The 16,217-nt window shown below is 41.3% G+C and overlaps 2 protein-coding genes across 2 annotated transcripts; both read right to left on the bottom strand.

Moving 5' to 3' along the window:
• Nucleotides 1–19: 19 nt before the first annotated feature.
• armc7 (armadillo repeat containing 7) lies at nucleotides 20–4,593 on the bottom strand. The gene is made up of 5 exons (XM_020604599.1): nucleotides 4,353–4,593; nucleotides 2,961–3,104; nucleotides 2,498–2,842; nucleotides 1,168–1,232; nucleotides 20–104 (listed from the first exon to the last, which is right to left on the bottom strand). The coding sequence occupies exons 1-4, from the start codon at nucleotides 4,447–4,449 to the stop codon at nucleotides 1,228–1,230; spliced, it is 591 nt and encodes a 196-aa protein (XP_020460255.1). The 5' UTR covers nucleotides 4,450–4,593; the 3' UTR covers nucleotides 20–104; nucleotides 1,168–1,227.
• A 3,004-nt stretch (nucleotides 4,594–7,597) lies between these two features.
• Nucleotides 7,598–16,056, bottom strand: ndel1a (nudE neurodevelopment protein 1-like 1a). The gene is made up of 9 exons (XM_020604596.1): nucleotides 15,706–16,056; nucleotides 14,664–14,792; nucleotides 13,781–13,934; nucleotides 12,486–12,634; nucleotides 12,130–12,266; nucleotides 11,798–11,971; nucleotides 10,976–11,070; nucleotides 10,687–10,832; nucleotides 7,598–9,158 (listed from the first exon to the last, which is right to left on the bottom strand). The coding sequence occupies exons 1-9, from the start codon at nucleotides 15,711–15,713 to the stop codon at nucleotides 9,065–9,067; spliced, it is 1,086 nt and encodes a 361-aa protein (XP_020460252.1). The 5' UTR covers nucleotides 15,714–16,056; the 3' UTR covers nucleotides 7,598–9,064.
• Between the last annotated feature and the right edge of the window lie 161 nt (nucleotides 16,057–16,217).

Below are 16,217 nucleotides of genomic sequence, written 5' to 3'. Positions count from 1 at the left end.
GTTATTGTCTATATACTCAGCCATCAGAACCACTTTGTCCAAAGACAGCCCAAGCTGTGTAGATGTGCGATGGTGTTCTGAGCCAAATGGGTGTCTGCATCCTCCTGTAACCACGTTAAAGGGATTTAAGGGTATGTTTAGTCATTATGTGCTTTTTTTTCTGACAACTAATCACACAAAAGACCAAACCCAACAACAAAGTGATCCAATTAATAAGCACTGTAGTGCCAGCACATACTCTGAATACTAGAGCACCAAGTGTATACTACTCTGCAGCTGACAACAGACCCACCACGTGCACTATTCACCCTTTTTTGAGTAATGTTTATTAAAAAAAAAAAAAAAAACTATATGTTGGTAATGGGTTTTCTGTTTTAAAGGGTCACATGTTCACTAGGAACCACTGGGTGAAGTTGCAAAGTATTTACAGACAGATTCTTTTTGATGTAGGTCCTTTCCTGGGATTTGTTGACAGAAACGCAAGCTTTGTCATTTAAAGGCTAAGGACAGTAGACTTCTCTGGTTTTCTCATTTTTCCCACAAAACCCACCTACAGACTAAACCCAACAACGAATGTGGTGTGTGTGAATCCAGAACCGGGTTTAGCTTGTCGGTCTGTGCCATAGGTCTCCACTGTGTCTAAAGCCATTAAACACACGCAGCACTGAGCCACACCGCTGCACCAGGTGACATGTTTCTTCCTCAGGAAACATGTGAGGTCATCTTTTTCCAGCAAACAGCTCCAAAGGCTGAGAACGGCCATCACTTTGTACACTGTCTGAAAGAAGAGTCAACTGTGCTATAGACAACGCAAGCAGCTAGTGGAGCAGCGTAAACACAGCAGAGATCAGTTGCCTCTTCTTTCAGACACTGTACAAGGTGACGGCCATTCTCAGTCTTTGTTGGAAAAAAGATGACCTCATATGTTTCCTAAGGAAGAAATATGTCACCTGGTGCGGCGGAGGTCTGTGGAACAGACTGACAAGCTAAACACATTATGCTGAGCACATCGCATCCACTGTTGAGTTTAGTCCCCGGATGGGATTTGTGGAAAATAAACCTACAATTCCCAACAAACACCCCAGTGTTTACTTATATACAGTAGATGTGACAGATGTGAGTCAACATTTAAAAGAGCGGAAGTCCCATGAGGCCTCTCACACATACCTCTACAGTCCACTGAAGATCAGTGCTGAATGTGAACCCTTCAGTCCTCCTCCATTTCTGTTATCCTGCAGAAAGATAGAAATGTTTTTTACATCAATGAAATAAACTATGTTCCACTTTATTAAAACCAGCTGTGGGTGTTTCTGCCTGTATGGGAAGAATGAAGGTATTTTTAGACGCCATTAAACACACACACTCAAAGTGGTAAAGAAATTCCTTTCAAGTCTGACCGGGCTACATGTGCAGCCCACCTGATGCTGGGCTGCAGGATTGGGTGTCATCTCCTGTCTAGACCTGAAGGACTCAGCCCAGAAATAGCTCTAAGGAGCCCAGAAGAAAACAAATGGTGCTCCTGGCTTTTAACAGTGAACCTCAATTTTTTAGCAATTTATATTTGACTATAACATTTCAGGACATGAATGGCATTCTTAAAACTAAGCAAAGAAGTCAACCTGTTATTTCACAGCAAGAGATATGTGAATTGTTAGGACAACAGCTAGTAACAGTTATACTACAGAGAGCGAGTCAGGTTTTGCCAGCAACACTTAGTCACTTCTCTCTGAACATAAGACCTTATTGCCAAATAGTTTGAAAGTTAACAAAATTAGCCCTTTACTTCAGCCGAAACCGTCCCTCATGCGGTGAGAAAAAGCACCTGACCTAAACTGAAACAGCTGCTCTAACATGCACTTTGATGGGAAAGGCAGAACAGCAGCCAGTATCCACAGGTTAAGTCCACATGTGAGGGACTGAAGCTGCAAGAAGGGAATAAGGTCATAACTCAGGTGTCCCTAAAGCACACAGAGCATGCTGTGCTGACTGGCTCAACTTACATTAAAATGTATGCTCTGTTTGAATAAATCCAGCTTGGAGCTGCTGTGCAGTTATTTGTTTCATTGTATACAATTACTTTTTCTTCAATTTGTGACCAGATTATTGTGGTAGCCGCTCCTACCTCGCTCTGCTGCAGCAACCTTTACACTTTCCTGTCTTTTAAATGTGGACTACATGACAGAACTTGTTGGCATGTTTTCAGATCCCTATGTGGACAAATAAGGAAAACCCTAACGCTACATCATTTAATAATAAACTACAGTTTTGAGGCAACACTTTGTTTCTCCTGGTGCATTTTCAACATGACAAGCCCCCCCTCCCCCGCACAGTCAGCTCCATAAACAAATGGTTTCCCAGTTTGGTGTGGAAGAATCTGATAGCAACATCTGATAAAAATTCTTCATAATCACATGTGGGTGTAACATAACAGAGCTGTCCACATACTTTTGCCTACCTGGTATACTATATCTGCTACACAAACAAATCTCAGCTGTACCTTCATCCTTGGGCAGTGGGATGCCGATGGCCGTCTGCTGTCCCTGCATCTGCTGCTCCACTTGGGCCACCTGCTCCTCGGTGCAGCACTCCTGCAGAAACACAATGGCCAGGTTGCGCAGGCGGGGGCTCTCTGCAAGGGAGAAGCGCAGCATGCACTGCAGGATGGCCGGGTCAGTGATCTGAGAGCGGGATGAGGGTGTTGTTAGATTCATGAGCGTGGTGATGGCTGACAGGACGGTCTCTTCCCTCTGGTTGGACAGACAGTTAGTGACCAAGTTGATCCCACTGCTCTGCAGGATGATGTCCCGGCATTCGGGGTCCATACTGAGGTTACACAGCCCCCCTGAGAGTATGACACGAGAGAAGAGATGAACAACAAGGCAGGATGACAGGTTCAGATCAAGAGGCAAAACTCTGGTTGAGAGAAGAGGAGTTGCAGTTTTTGCTGGCATGATACTCACCCATCCCAAACTCCACAAAGTTCTCGTTCTCCTCAGTCAACATGTCCAGGAAGAGGTCAGGGACCTGTAGCTGACTCAGATACTCCATGTTCTTCGGGTCATATGCAAAGTTGGCCAGGTTAGCCAACACCTGCTCCTTTGCCTCTGATTGAATGACAAAAGTTCTGTAAGGAACTTAAAAATAACTATTGAAACAAATCCACATAAATTAAAGCCTAATCAATAAAGCAGCCAGTTGATAATATTAGCTCATGATGGACTGTCCAGGCCAAAAAGTAACAAGAGGTTTCAATACAGAATTGCAAAGGACACATTTGAGATCATTAAAAAAAAAAGCACCACCATTACATGTGTTGGCCACAAGACGTGCTGACAAGATTTTATTAAAATATGAGACCACATGAGCGGGACAAAAGCATTACTAGATCTGTGAACGTTTAAATATCAATAGTGGTGTCATTCTTCAACAGTGGGTGGAACTAACAAAGAACAGCAGAAAATAAACATGTTTCTAAGAACATTGATCATATAGGTGAATCAACACCTCTGAAAAACTAAACTTTATCACTTTCATGCACGACTGGTGGATTTGACTGACTTAATTTTAGCTGGGTATACCTAATGAGCCAACAACCGAGTGTACAGCTAGTCAAGTGCTGAAAATTTTTTAGAAGTAGGCATCTGGACGTACGTTTCACCGCTCATCCAAGAGGCTTCATCAGTTCTGCCCGACTGGAGGTATTTATCCCACTGGGTGGTGTTTCACAGCAGCAGGGAGGAACCAGAAACAGAAGGAGATAACACTATCATCCCTTATGTGGCTGGTTTATCAGAACTACGTCCAGATGCCTTCTAAGTTTTTTTCAGCGTACTACGACCTGGACGACTGAGAATTTGCACGGACGGCTAGTCGAGTGTTAGCCTAGTTTAAAAGTTTTCAATTTATGATTGACAGCAGCTTCTAATCCCGTGTATAGCTGCAAAGATTAGATGATCAACAGAAAAACTATACTGCTAACTTTTTTGCAAAATTTTCTGCTTCGTACATGTGAATTATTTTTTATTCCTATGATCCTATTCCTAGTATCTTTTGGTTTTGGGCTCTTTAATGAACAAAACATGTGACGACGTTTCCTTTGGACTTTTTGAAACTGGGGTGGATATTTCTCACTATTTTATTGAACGGCTGAGATCAATCGTTAGCTGCAGTGATGGATGCTAACAAACTAGCATTTGTTTGCATTACGGATTGTTCCTTTAAATAATAAAAAGGCAATTGTTATGTTAATATAAATACCTACGAAGATTCAAGGGGGTTATGGGAACTCCATTTACTTTTTAAATCTTTAAAAATAAGTGAATAATGGATAATAAAACTGCACCAAAAACCACCTTCGCTGTCGGTGTCCTGGAATTCAGTGACCAGAGTTTGTAGATATTCAAAGCGGTCGCAGCCTTCAACCGAGCCTTTCTGCGACATCTTTAGCATTAGCTCAACTTTAAATGCTTACAAATGGATAACTGAACGAACAAACCGCTAAGTTAACAAAATAACTGCGATTTTGTTCATTTCATACACCCGTGATCTATTTTCATTCACTTTCCGGTTTAGTCCATCTCTAAAATGTGTCCGTAGAACTGTTTATAGAAGTAAGATTCCGCGTAAACATTATCAGTTTCAAAATCATTTGTGATATTACGTAAAACTCAGTTAAAATCACTGTTATATATGCAAAACGTAGTGTATATTCTGCTTGGGTGGATAAAAATCGGCTACGTTGTCTTTGGGGTTGTTTTGGTTCATAATGTTTGCACACGGAAGTAGTAGTACGTCACATAAACCATTAAAAGTTAGATCAGATTCCAGCAGTTCTTTATTGAGTAATTCGATACATTCAGTAAAACTCAAGGCAGGACATAATACTTGAAATAATTTGTATGATATTCAGATGTCAGAGGGCCGGACGAGATATTAGGCTAGTTTGGATTCCAGCACACTGTAAATTCTTACATTTATCCTAATCTATTTGGTAACAACGTGTGCAGTTTTTGTGAAATCGGTCCTCATTAAAATGCACATTTATGCAAATTCATATTAGACCATCTGCTCTATAAGAATAGAGTTTCGGCTTTGAATTATTCCAGACTTACTGTGTTCAAAAGCATGTCTATTGCAGAGTCACACACAGCAGCATGAACATAATGTCCCATCTAGGCTACCGTAGTAACGGGACATAAAAAGGCTTTAGGTTTTAATATTTCTTGAAGTGAATTAGTGTTAATTTGACGTAGGGTCTTCTAATGATAGTTTTCCATGTTTCTCTCTCTGACTGAAATTCAGTTTGATGACATTTGCAATGGCTGATATCTCTTTAATTTACAGCTGGTAAATCTTTTTTCCAGGTGGGATTCACTACATTAATAATGCAGTGTTTTAAGTTTGTTTATTTTTTTTTATCTTTGAGTTAATTTAAGAAGCTGATTCACTCTATTATGCCTTTTGTCCTTGACAGATTGAATGTGGAAAATCGTGGAGAATCGTACATTACCCTACATATCTTACTGTAAATATCAATTGTACACATCTGTTGGTAAATTAGTTCTGACTGTACAGACTGTAGATACTGTGCACTCTCCACTGCTATTACTGCACTTCTGGTTAGATGCTAAACTGCATTTCGTTGCCTTGTACTTGTACATGGGTAATGACAATAAAATTGAATCTAATCTAATCTAAAAACCACAAGACAAGAAGGGGGCACATTAGACACTCTCTCTGGAATTTGTCACTTCATTCAAAAACCGGTCATCTTATCATAATAACAAGGACATTTTCTGATTCCTCACAATTTTCTCTACCGTTTTCATGTTTAACTTGATAATATAATGTGAACGGAGTGAGGTTATTTTGTTATAGTGGTTGGTAGGGGCCGTTTTGATCCACACTCCAGTCTAGAAGGTGGCGGTAATGCTGCTTGCCAAACGCCATTAAACAACAGAAGAAGAACACGATGAAGACGGAGAAGAAGGAGTAGCAGTAGCAGTACGTGAGTAATTGCGATGCCGGAAGCTGGAGGTGTGTATTAAAGTGAGCCGTTAGCTGATGGTCACTAAAAGGTCGAATAGAGCTCGCGTTGACTAGTTTTCTATTTATATTTCCGTTATAATGAAACAACACAGACTGTCCGCGTCAAAGCGTCTGGCCAAACCACTTTTGTTCGGGACGGTCATTGCTGGACTAACTATCGCTTTCATAAACAGGTAGGCTTTGTTGCACGTTTGTGTTTTTGATTGCATCGTAATTGTCTTATAGAAATGTTGAATACATAACGTTAAAAGCTCTATTGTCTCCTGCATGCTGACAGTAAAATACAAACATAGTTAACATTCAGCAGCTTCATACAAGGCGCGTTATTGTGCATGAAAACATTAAGTTGTGTAAAATATATGCAAAACAAAATTATATAGAGTTATATGGTATATGTAAGTGATATAGTATCAGTGGTGGAAGAAGTTCCCTTTGTCAAGTAAAAGTACCAACACTTGTATCTAAAAATACTTCATTATAAGTTCAGGTCCCTCCACTCCAAATTAAAAAAGTAAAAGTACAATCAGAAAACTTTTCTTAAAATTTCAGACTGTGATACTGGGATATTTGGCATCTTTATTTATGACTAAAGCTGTTAATTTATCAAAACAGCTGTTTATTTTATGTCACTTATTTGTTTCAGCTTTAGTAAATAGCAATTTGTGATATATTATGTGAAATATTACAAATAATGTGCTAAATGGATTTCCTCATCTTATTTGAAATGTAAAATGCACTGGAAAAGGCCGTGGGTGTGGCTTACACTGGTTACTGCTGTCTATTCCTGAATATAATGCTTCCCCCTTCTTGCAGACACAGGTTCTTTGAGGATGTGGCCAAGCTCAGGGCGCAGGAGCAAGCACGCAACGATGCCAAGAGGATCGAGATCCTGGAGAGGAGGCAGAGGCAAATAGAGCAGGTGGCTGAATGGAAGAGAGGAGGGGGCTGAACTGTTTCAACACAAAATGTTGATCATGTTGAGCCGGCTACAGATATGGAAACTACACATATCCTGCTGTACATAGCCTGATTGTCTTGCGTAGAAACAACCTAGGTTAAATCCCCGGCTGTCTTCTACCAGTGGATTCACTGATCCTCACACATCGGCTTCCAGTAAACACAAGTGGAGACTTCTGTGCTGCAAGAATCCAAACTCTTTGTACTTTGGATGAATTTTGGATAATTCACGCAGATGCAATCTACTATTTTGTGTCTGTTTTGAGATATGATTATTAATGATAAAATTACTTAAGTGCTGAAAGTGAAAGGAAAATAAGCCCCTTTTTCTTGTATCTACTTGTTTGTCCAACAGAGGGCAGTGTTGTTTCTAACAAAGGTTTTATAGTAGGTCCTTATCATGTGCTTTACATGTTTGCTGACTTTCAAATGCAGCCATAGAGTTGTAGATCTTCAGGTTTTTCCTTTTGTTGGTTTCCATTCATTTCCATTAGGCCTATAAATCACAGAGCTGACCCTTTAAGCTTGCTTGAGTTATCTAGTCTGTATTAATTTTTGTCGGTCATATATTTCAGGTCTGGAGTGGGCAAGATTCAAGAGAGTTGATTTATTTTCATGTCATACAAACATTAATTCACATGGATGGCTGCCCGTAAAAAATACAGAAAATCAATCAATTTATCATTTTCAAACTAAATTAATTCTTGAGTATGACTGCTTGCTTTTTGTTCTGTTTTCTATTATTTATAAATTGAATATATTTGAGTTTTTGACCTTTTGTCAGACAAAACAAATTTGAAGACATCACCGTAGCTCTGAAAACCTGCTTTACACAACTGATTTTAAAAATTTAAAAAAAAGGTAATTCTCATCATCGATTAATCTGCTGATTATTCTTTTGTTTTGGATCAGAAGACTTTTGACAACTTCAGATGTCTTGTCCAACAGTTCAAACCCAAAGATATTTAATTTACAACATGAAACAGAGAAAACAAGTATTCACGTTTTCAAACATTGAGTTTTTGTTTGAAAATGACTGAAATGATTATCAGAATAGTTGTCGATTAATTTTCTGTGGACTGACTCATCTAATCATTGCAGCTCTAATTTCCCCACAGTACGAACTGATGTGATGTTACTTATGTAAATTGGTGGAGTATTATTACATTTTTTTAAATTAAAACATGCCATAGAAGAAAGATGAAATAAATTAAACCCTCAAACATTAACAATATTGCACTTGAATGAAAATGAAAAATGTGACAGATTTAAGTTCACACAAAGTCAAAGTGCTTTACTTACTTACTGTGTATTGTACTGTACTGAAAATGTCTTGTGTACTTAAATATGCCAGATTTTATGTGGTAGCAGTGCTTAACTGGCTGACAGTAACAATCAATATGACCAATACTGTACGCATCAGGTCACATGGTTCAGATGTTAGATGGTGTTTTGGACTCACTACAATGACACAAAGACTCCCCGATCCCTTTGTTGCTGACTGAAACTAAATTTCAAGCACAACCAGATAACGGTACAAATCACCTGCATCCTGACCGAGACACTGGGGGCAACGCTGAAAATATTTTGAAACATCACTAATTGGTGGAGACATGTGGTGCATAATTATTCAGGACATCTGCACAAGTGTCCACCCATTAGACCTTTTAGTTTCCATTCGCAGGTGCAGCAGTGGATGTGAGTGCACTCAACTGGTGCCTTAATTGAAGTTATTGCTGATGAAAGTTGTTGCAAAATGCTCTTCATTTTAAGCGTCATCAGAATGTTTTCAGATGAACTGTTGCACTCTTCGGACAAACTGAGGGAGAAGCTCAAGGAATCTTTAAACACGTGAAGAGCAGACAGGACTTGACCGTGAGTAAACAGCAGAAGCAGTAACACACAGAATGTACAGACGGACCCACGAGCAGGAGCGAAGCACAAGTGTCGAGTCAGAACAACAGCCACAGAGAGAAGATGAGGACAACAAAGTTTTACAGTACTGTGTTCCCTCTTTGTCTGGACTCTTCTCTTCTTAGATTAAATTTTTTTGTTACCATCACACAGCAAGGGGCACTAATCCTGGAGAGGAGGCAGCAGGAGGGGCGGTGATGGCTGTCAGGGAACCGGGCTCCAGTCCATTTATGGTGTTTCTGCAAAAAAAACCCAAAACAGTCACATAAAAAAAAAAAAAAGATTGTTCCTGTCCTTGTTATCCTATCCTAACACTGGCTCCATCTCACACAGAGACTCGAGGGTGACTAGGCAGAGAGGTCAGGTTAACCAAAAACACCAGGACTATGCAGGAAATGGGAAGGAAGTTGGAGAGTTAGTCTGAATGACAGGTTCAACTGGTTTGTTGTGTGGTCATAGTTGGGCTCTGTTTATCTGGTTTGGGCCTGGCTCACAACTCTGAAAAGCACCAGAGTACAATGAGCAACTTCAGTACATGCTTCAAAGCAAACTCTCCAGCCAAGGCTGGGAGTCGTCTGCAAAATGTCTGTACCGAGTTTCGGCAGCAGCATCAGAGCATTTTCTCTTCTTGTGATTCCTTAGTTCAGACAAGAAAAATATATTTGAATCTTTTTTCATCATTTATCAGAACATACCAAGGTACTCCATGCATCAGTGTTATACAGAGCTTCCCCTTAATAAAATATAAAGTTCAAAATGAGGCAAACTCCTCACACTTGACATTCATTGATTAGATCATCATGTTTTGTTCTTTTACAACAATGTCCCCCTCTTTTCCAGCTCTGCCTGAAGGTGATTTGTGATCAGCAGCTCCCTGCACTGAAACCAGAAGGACAGTGACCTTTGTGGTTGTACAGTTTAACTGTGGCTGTAATTCATACTAAGGCGGGGATGAAAAAATTCCCTTGTGCACACTTTGGACGGGATTAAAATCACTGGCCAGTGCAGATAATGTCCCCAAGTAACATGAATGAAGTTTCTATTCTTTAGAACTTAAGAAAATAATTCCTGTAAACTCCACAAAACAGCAGCAAAGCAAAGAACTGTCATTAGAATTAATGGTGAAACAACTCACACTAGTACAAAAGAACATGTTTTGGGTCAGATTAGCAGGAACCTTCCAGCACCAACAGCCCACCACCACCCCTGAACAGTAAGACATCCTCTCACCCAGTCAAGATTATTTCTATTAGTTCTACACGGACAAAGAGGTCTATTAAAATCAGCAGCAGCATGCACACACTCAGGTAACAGGAGCTGCAATTACCCAGAATCAATGCAGGGAACGTGACCATCTCTGTCCTGCTGGGAAAAAATGCACACAGATCTCAGACTCTTCTTCATACCCCCTCCTACTTACACACATCATCTTTTCCCGTAAATACACATCCAGTAAACACAGCAGACAAGAATCAAGTCATGACATTACACCACAAGATCCTTGTCATAAATTATCCCTGTCTAATGACTAAGAAATGAAATGTGGCAAAAGCAGGTAGTCCATGCAGATTCTCAGTCATCCAGGTCATAGTCAAAGGACTGAAACACCACCGATGGGGATAAATATCTCCAGCTCAACGTCACTTGGGCAGAACTGATGAAGCCTCTTGGATGAGAGGTGAAACGTCTTCGACCTAAGAACCTAGTCCAGTTGAATTTTTTTTCTAAGTTTTTCAACAAAAGGAGGTAGGTTTTGGTTTCACTTACGCTTTGTCAAAATACGATGTATGTAGCAACTGCGAGTACTTGGCTGTGTTTGCGTTGAGCGCATTGCTGTTGTCGAGAGCACACGCCTTCCTGGCTTTCTGGTCCTTGGCAAAGTTCCTGCAAGCAGCGAGTTTAGACTCCAGAGCCTGTGGGGAGACATAAACAGGAGGTGATGCTGCTTCTCCTTCGCTGCGGAACAGCAGGGACTTCCTAAATAAAGCTTATGATGTAGTGGAAGAGAACAGGAGACCTGGTACAGAAATACAGGAATTGAGACAGAATGACTCACCCCGACTTTCCGGAGTAAATCACTGACGATGTTGAGGGCTGATATTCTGGCAGAGGGAGTCAGCGGCGAGTTGCTGCCATAGCCATTTGGCAGTACTGGATAGGAGAGAGGAACAAACAAGATTAAATAGATGTTTTAATTTAAATTCAGTAAACATTCAGTCAGCAAATCACAATTTCAGATATTTATGAATCAATGTCACATCTATGCTTTTTGCAGCTATAAAATGTGAACAAATTGCATTGTGGGAGCAGAAAGTAGCCTACTCAGAATTTGACACTCGAAATCAGCTAAAGCTACTCTACCGAATGTCTTTTCAGCCTAGACAGTTCAGTGCAGCTCAAACATAATCCGCTCTTTGCCCCTATCATCCATCCTATTTTCTAGGGACGGATGATGCAAACTATGGATGCCTGTTTGGGACAAACTGTACAAAATGCAGCTAGCGTTAGCTGGCTAACAGTAAATGTGTTAGCTGAGAGACGCCGTGGCCACTGTCACTGGGTTTATCAGACTGTGTGTGTAACATCTTAGTTAATGCATCTTTAACCTGCCACGTCTGTGCGTGACACTGGATTTTGCTAGTGGAGGAGCACACATTTGCCTCCTCTTCGGGCGAGTTTTTTTCCATCAGACTGGCTAATTTTATTTCACAAATCATTAATCATGGAGCCACTTGACACTTTGTTCCTGACAGGTAGCTATGTCTTTACATGAAAATAAAAACGGTAGAATTGAGGGTGTGTTAATTAAGAGAATTTCCCTGCCTGTACTTGTATAACAAGAAAAACAAAAAACACCCCGGGGAGGCAGCTATTGTACCTGTTGGGTTGGCAAAGGCGTTGTCTAGACCTTTGCTCAGCGGGGTAGCAGGGAGTGAGAGTGAGGCCTGCACAGCAGTGTCCATCTTCACATTGTCCTGCGTGGGTGAACTTGGAGCAGACATCCTGCTTACATCTGACTGCCGCTCTCGCACGGCCAGCTCCTGCCGCAAGTCTGCAGAAAATAAGTGATAAAGAGCTTTGCTGATGACACAAACCAAAGAAATTCCCACAAATCTTGTGAGAAAGCAGATGTTTTAAACATTACAGCTCATCATGAAGAAGCGGTGACTGACAGCGAGGCTCATTTGTAAAAACCAAGTCAATAATCACCTCTGGCTTCATCCTTTAACCTCTGCACAGAAACCAGAAGAGACTCCTTCTCATCCAGCTCACTCTCCAGGAAGGCGTTCCTCTCGATGGCCTGGTTCAGACGCTGCTCGAAGTTCTCCAGAGACACAATAGTAGCTCTGACAAAGAAGTTAAAGGAGACAGACAATGAAGTTAGCAACACAGAAACTGAGAAAGACAAAACTCAACAAACTCCAAAAAGAACATTTCATTCAGTACACTGGTATGAAATCAAGTTGAAACCAAAAAGATGAGAATGACCTAAATGATGTACAGGAGTAAACTGAGGATGTGATGTTTTAAAGTGTCATTAGCGAGCATTCAGTGCTCACACAGACCTTTTGGCTCTTTCTAAGTCGTCGTTGGACTGTTCGAGCTCTCGGACGTATTTGTGCAGCTGCTCCTTGATGCTGCGGGTCTGGCCGAGGTCGGCCTCCAGCAGGGAGATCTGCTTGTAGCTCTGGGAGTACTGTTGCTCCAGCTTCTCCTGGAGGAGGAACACACAGGATAGGAGAGCTTCATATTGAACACGATTTAACAGCACCTAGATTTGGCCATCCATTTCTCAGTGTTCGCCCTCGCCGCTGTCAGGCTGTGAAAGCGTGGCCTATATATGTGAGGCAACCAGCTTGATGAGTACCACGGGGCCTGTCTGTATGTCTGACCTATATCTGCTGTGGTGTCTGGATCGGTCACAGGCAGCCAGACGAAGCCTGAGCGGTGCATTCAGCACATCCCGTTAACATGACAGTGAAGATGCCATGACGCTCTGCATACGGGGGGCCTTGAGGTGTGAGTACTTGTCTGGAAAAGTAAAACCTGGCAGTCTTCGCGCAAACATCATATCCATGCTGGAGACGTGGACTCGGTAATGTGCCACCTGCCTTTTTTGTAATTATGGAGTGAGAATCAGAATGAGAGACACAACCTGATGCATTATTTATGAGAGCCATGCAGATCAGCTGCATCAGTGTACGGCCGGCTGGGGAGAGGCTGACTGCTGAGACTGGAAGACAGACGTACCTCAGCACCTTCCCAAAGAGAGATTACCATTTAGATTGCACACAGCTTCACAACGTCCACTCCTCACTGAGGCCAATAAACCCCACTACAGCTATGTGAGTTAATGAGACAGTGTGATACTGTTCTTCCAGAGGGCCACTTACTGCATCACCCTTTATTTTGGTGTGCATGGGATAAGGTTTTATTACAAGCCCCTGGAGGCGTTATCTCAGTATAACCACAGACACAAAGCTGCAGGCCCACTAGATAAATCAACCAAATCCCGAGCACATCCAGGGAAGCAGCAGCTGTGTGACTTTACTTCTCCTCATTCCCAAGAGACTGCACTCAAGGACGAGTAATGACATCAGGTAGCTACTAAAAAAAGCATCAAATATGTATGTCAAGGGCACACACAGAGACATGCTGTATTTGCTCAACTCAGAGATTAACCAGGACTCAGCCACCTCAACAACAGACTGGACTGAAATGTAACACGGAGGCTGTTTCCAGGCAGGGAGATCTAAAACTAAGTGGTGAGCTGGAAAACCTGCACTGATAAAGCCTGTTATACTGATGAGGAGGCAACAATCATTCCATTTATTTCCTGTCAGCGTACACCTACACTTACCTTGAGTGTTTCCACCTCGTTCTTGAGTCTGTGGTTCTCAGACTGCAGGTCCTTCATGCGATGCTCGGCCTGTCCCAGCTGTGCTTCCAGCTCAGCCTCCAGCTCCCTGCTCCCCTCCTGAAACTCCAACAGCTCCTCCTGAGCCTCCTGGCACCTGTGGGCACACAGAGGAAATTCTTTATCTCTTTGTGGAGCTGGTTTTGTGCATGAGGAGCACAGCTTTGACATCTCTTTATATGCTGTGTCATTTATTTTAGACTTAAGGTCTTGGCCAAACCGTGAACTAGAACCCCAGACCCAAAGTACACAAAATATGTGCACAGGTGCATCTGCATACTTTTGAACATGAAGTGTAAAAGGCCAAAGACAATATCTAATTTATGTTCATCTGAAGCTATAAAATGTAAAACAGTGATATTTTTAAAATTAAGAAAAACACACAACATGCTGTAATTTTACCTCACACTGTCCAGTTACAGTTTTAATGTGAATGTGTGTGGTTCAAAAACAATATCTGTACATTTCCAGACGTTTTCCATTCTGTCAGTAATGACGAAACCCCTCTTCACCTGTTCTCTGCCTGTGAACGTCTGGGATGATCTTAGTCTTTATTGTTTAGTCTCATGAGTGACAAAGTTAACACTGTCAACAAATCCCTTAAAAAGACAAACCCCACAGTGCGGTAGTTGGTTGTTCAACAGTTTCAGATTTCCAAAGCACACTGAAGCTAACTGAACACATACATTTCATAAAAATGGGTCAAAAATACAGTACACAGTTTGGTTTTTGCCACTCAGACATAAGATACATTTGCTATTGGTTTATGTCTTTGAATGACAATGAGGAAAATACAGAATAAAATAACAGATCAGCCAGTACATACCCCTTCTTGTACTTCAGGGACAGTCCCTTCCAGAAGTCAATTTCCTCGTCTTTTGAGGAGAATTTCGGTATCATATCCATTTCCATAGCAAACCAATCTGGACAGGAAGGAATTTGGAGACAAGAGCGACTACAATGGAATAAAACAATTCCAAATAAGAGGAAACGGCAGGTTTTTTAAACAGAGCTTTGCATCGGCTGTGACAAGCTGATTAAACATTGCTAATGTTCTCATCACGGTGAAGCAAAACACTCCCTTTCTAGGTTTAACTTATTTCAGCACAAGTCTGACCACATGATCTTCAGTCAGGCAAACAGAAATCTTATTAACCACAGGGAAAGCCTGGCTGCTGTTGCAGAAAGTCACTGCTGTATTATACAATAAGTTTCCCTGCCAAAAAAAAAGAAATAAATCAGTGATTCAGTTTCAGATGATATTAAACCACCTCATCCAGAGCCTGAGGGGGAAACTCAGATGGCATTAAAACGGAGGAAAAAGTAGGATAGGCCATTTTGACAGCATAATAAAATGGACCTGGGATGTTTCTTAAATGAAATAAGACCATTAAATTTTCAGAAAGCCATTTTTCCTTCATGTAAACTGCATGAGCTTGGTGTTGGCCTACGAATTTAGATAATAAAGCAGTGTATTCTATGATCTAAACGGTGATAAATAAAGGAAGTCACTTAATATTTAAACACACTGTTATTGCTTATATTTCAGAGATGTTTTAATCCACCCTGTTGGACCCGAATCATATGGAACCTGGCCTCTAGAAACAACCACAACCATACGTCTTCTGACAAGATATTTCAATAAATTCACTAAAAGCACATTTAATCATTGGCTTTCATATATAACAGGACCAGAAATGAGAGCAATAACAGCGAAAGGAAACACCGATGCTGCCGAGCTCAGCTGTCAGAACTGGGTGTGTAAACAGAAACGACCAGCTGTGGACCCGACACGCTGCCTCTGGAATCGTAGTTTTACTGGTTTTCCTTCAAAGACCGAATAAAAGACAGATTGATGTATTTTGTACCTGAACATCGCCCCAAACCGTGATGTTTATCGGTCCATTGTGCTCGCTGGGCTGAGCCGCTGAGAAACTCTGTCTCACTCTCCGCTGGGCTCTGCTACATCCGCTCAGCAGGGATTTAAAGGAAAATACACCCAAAACCTGAACTCACAAATATTACTTCACACACTATTTTCTTCATTTCCCCAGTTCGGCTAAACAGTGTTGACAGGACAAAATACAGCAGCGACAGAAAAACAAATATCCTTGTTTGTAACTACAGTGAGAACACCAAAGCGAAAAAGATCCGTTTAAGGGTGGATTTCCTCCATTGTCGTGGCGCTCATGAGGTTCACTGCCGCACCCGCACAGCGCATAAACGTATGTTCATGTTAAACTAGCGTCATCTGCCGATCACAGACTAGAGCAGCATAAATTTCATCTACCTTCAAATATGCTCCTTCCTATATTTGACTAAAGGAAGGTTTCTTCCTATGTCTAACTAATAAAATGCTGTCACATTTTTTTTTAATATA

Source organism: Monopterus albus, unplaced genomic scaffold (assembly GCF_001952655.1).
Source record: "Monopterus albus unplaced genomic scaffold, M_albus_1.0 scaffold67.1, whole genome shotgun sequence".
NCBI lineage: Eukaryota > Metazoa > Chordata > Actinopteri > Synbranchiformes > Synbranchidae > Monopterus > Monopterus albus.
This window is presented reverse-complemented; position numbering and strand designations above follow the sequence as displayed.

Bases quoted from the DNA above. Each gene is read 5' to 3' on its own strand.
- armc7 (XM_020604599.1), bottom strand. From the start codon at position 4,449: ATGCTAAAGATGTCGCAGAAAGGCTCGGTTGAAGGCTGCGACCGCTTT. The intron at 3,105-4,352 runs GTGGTTTTTGGT...TCATTCAATCAG, and splicing joins CCAGGACACCGACAGCGAAG to AGGCAAAGGAGCAGGTGTTG. The intron at 2,843-2,960 runs GTGAGTATCATG...TCATACTCTCAG, and splicing joins CTTTGTGGAGTTTGGGATGG to GGGGGCTGTGTAACCTCAGT.
- ndel1a (XM_020604596.1), bottom strand. The intron at 11,972-12,129 runs GTGATTATTGAC...TATTTTCTGCAG, and splicing joins GTTAAAGGATGAAGCCAGAG to ACTTGCGGCAGGAGCTGGCC. The intron at 10,833-10,975 runs GTGAGTCATTCT...GTCTCCCCACAG, and splicing joins ATTTACTCCGGAAAGTCGGG to GCTCTGGAGTCTAAACTCGC.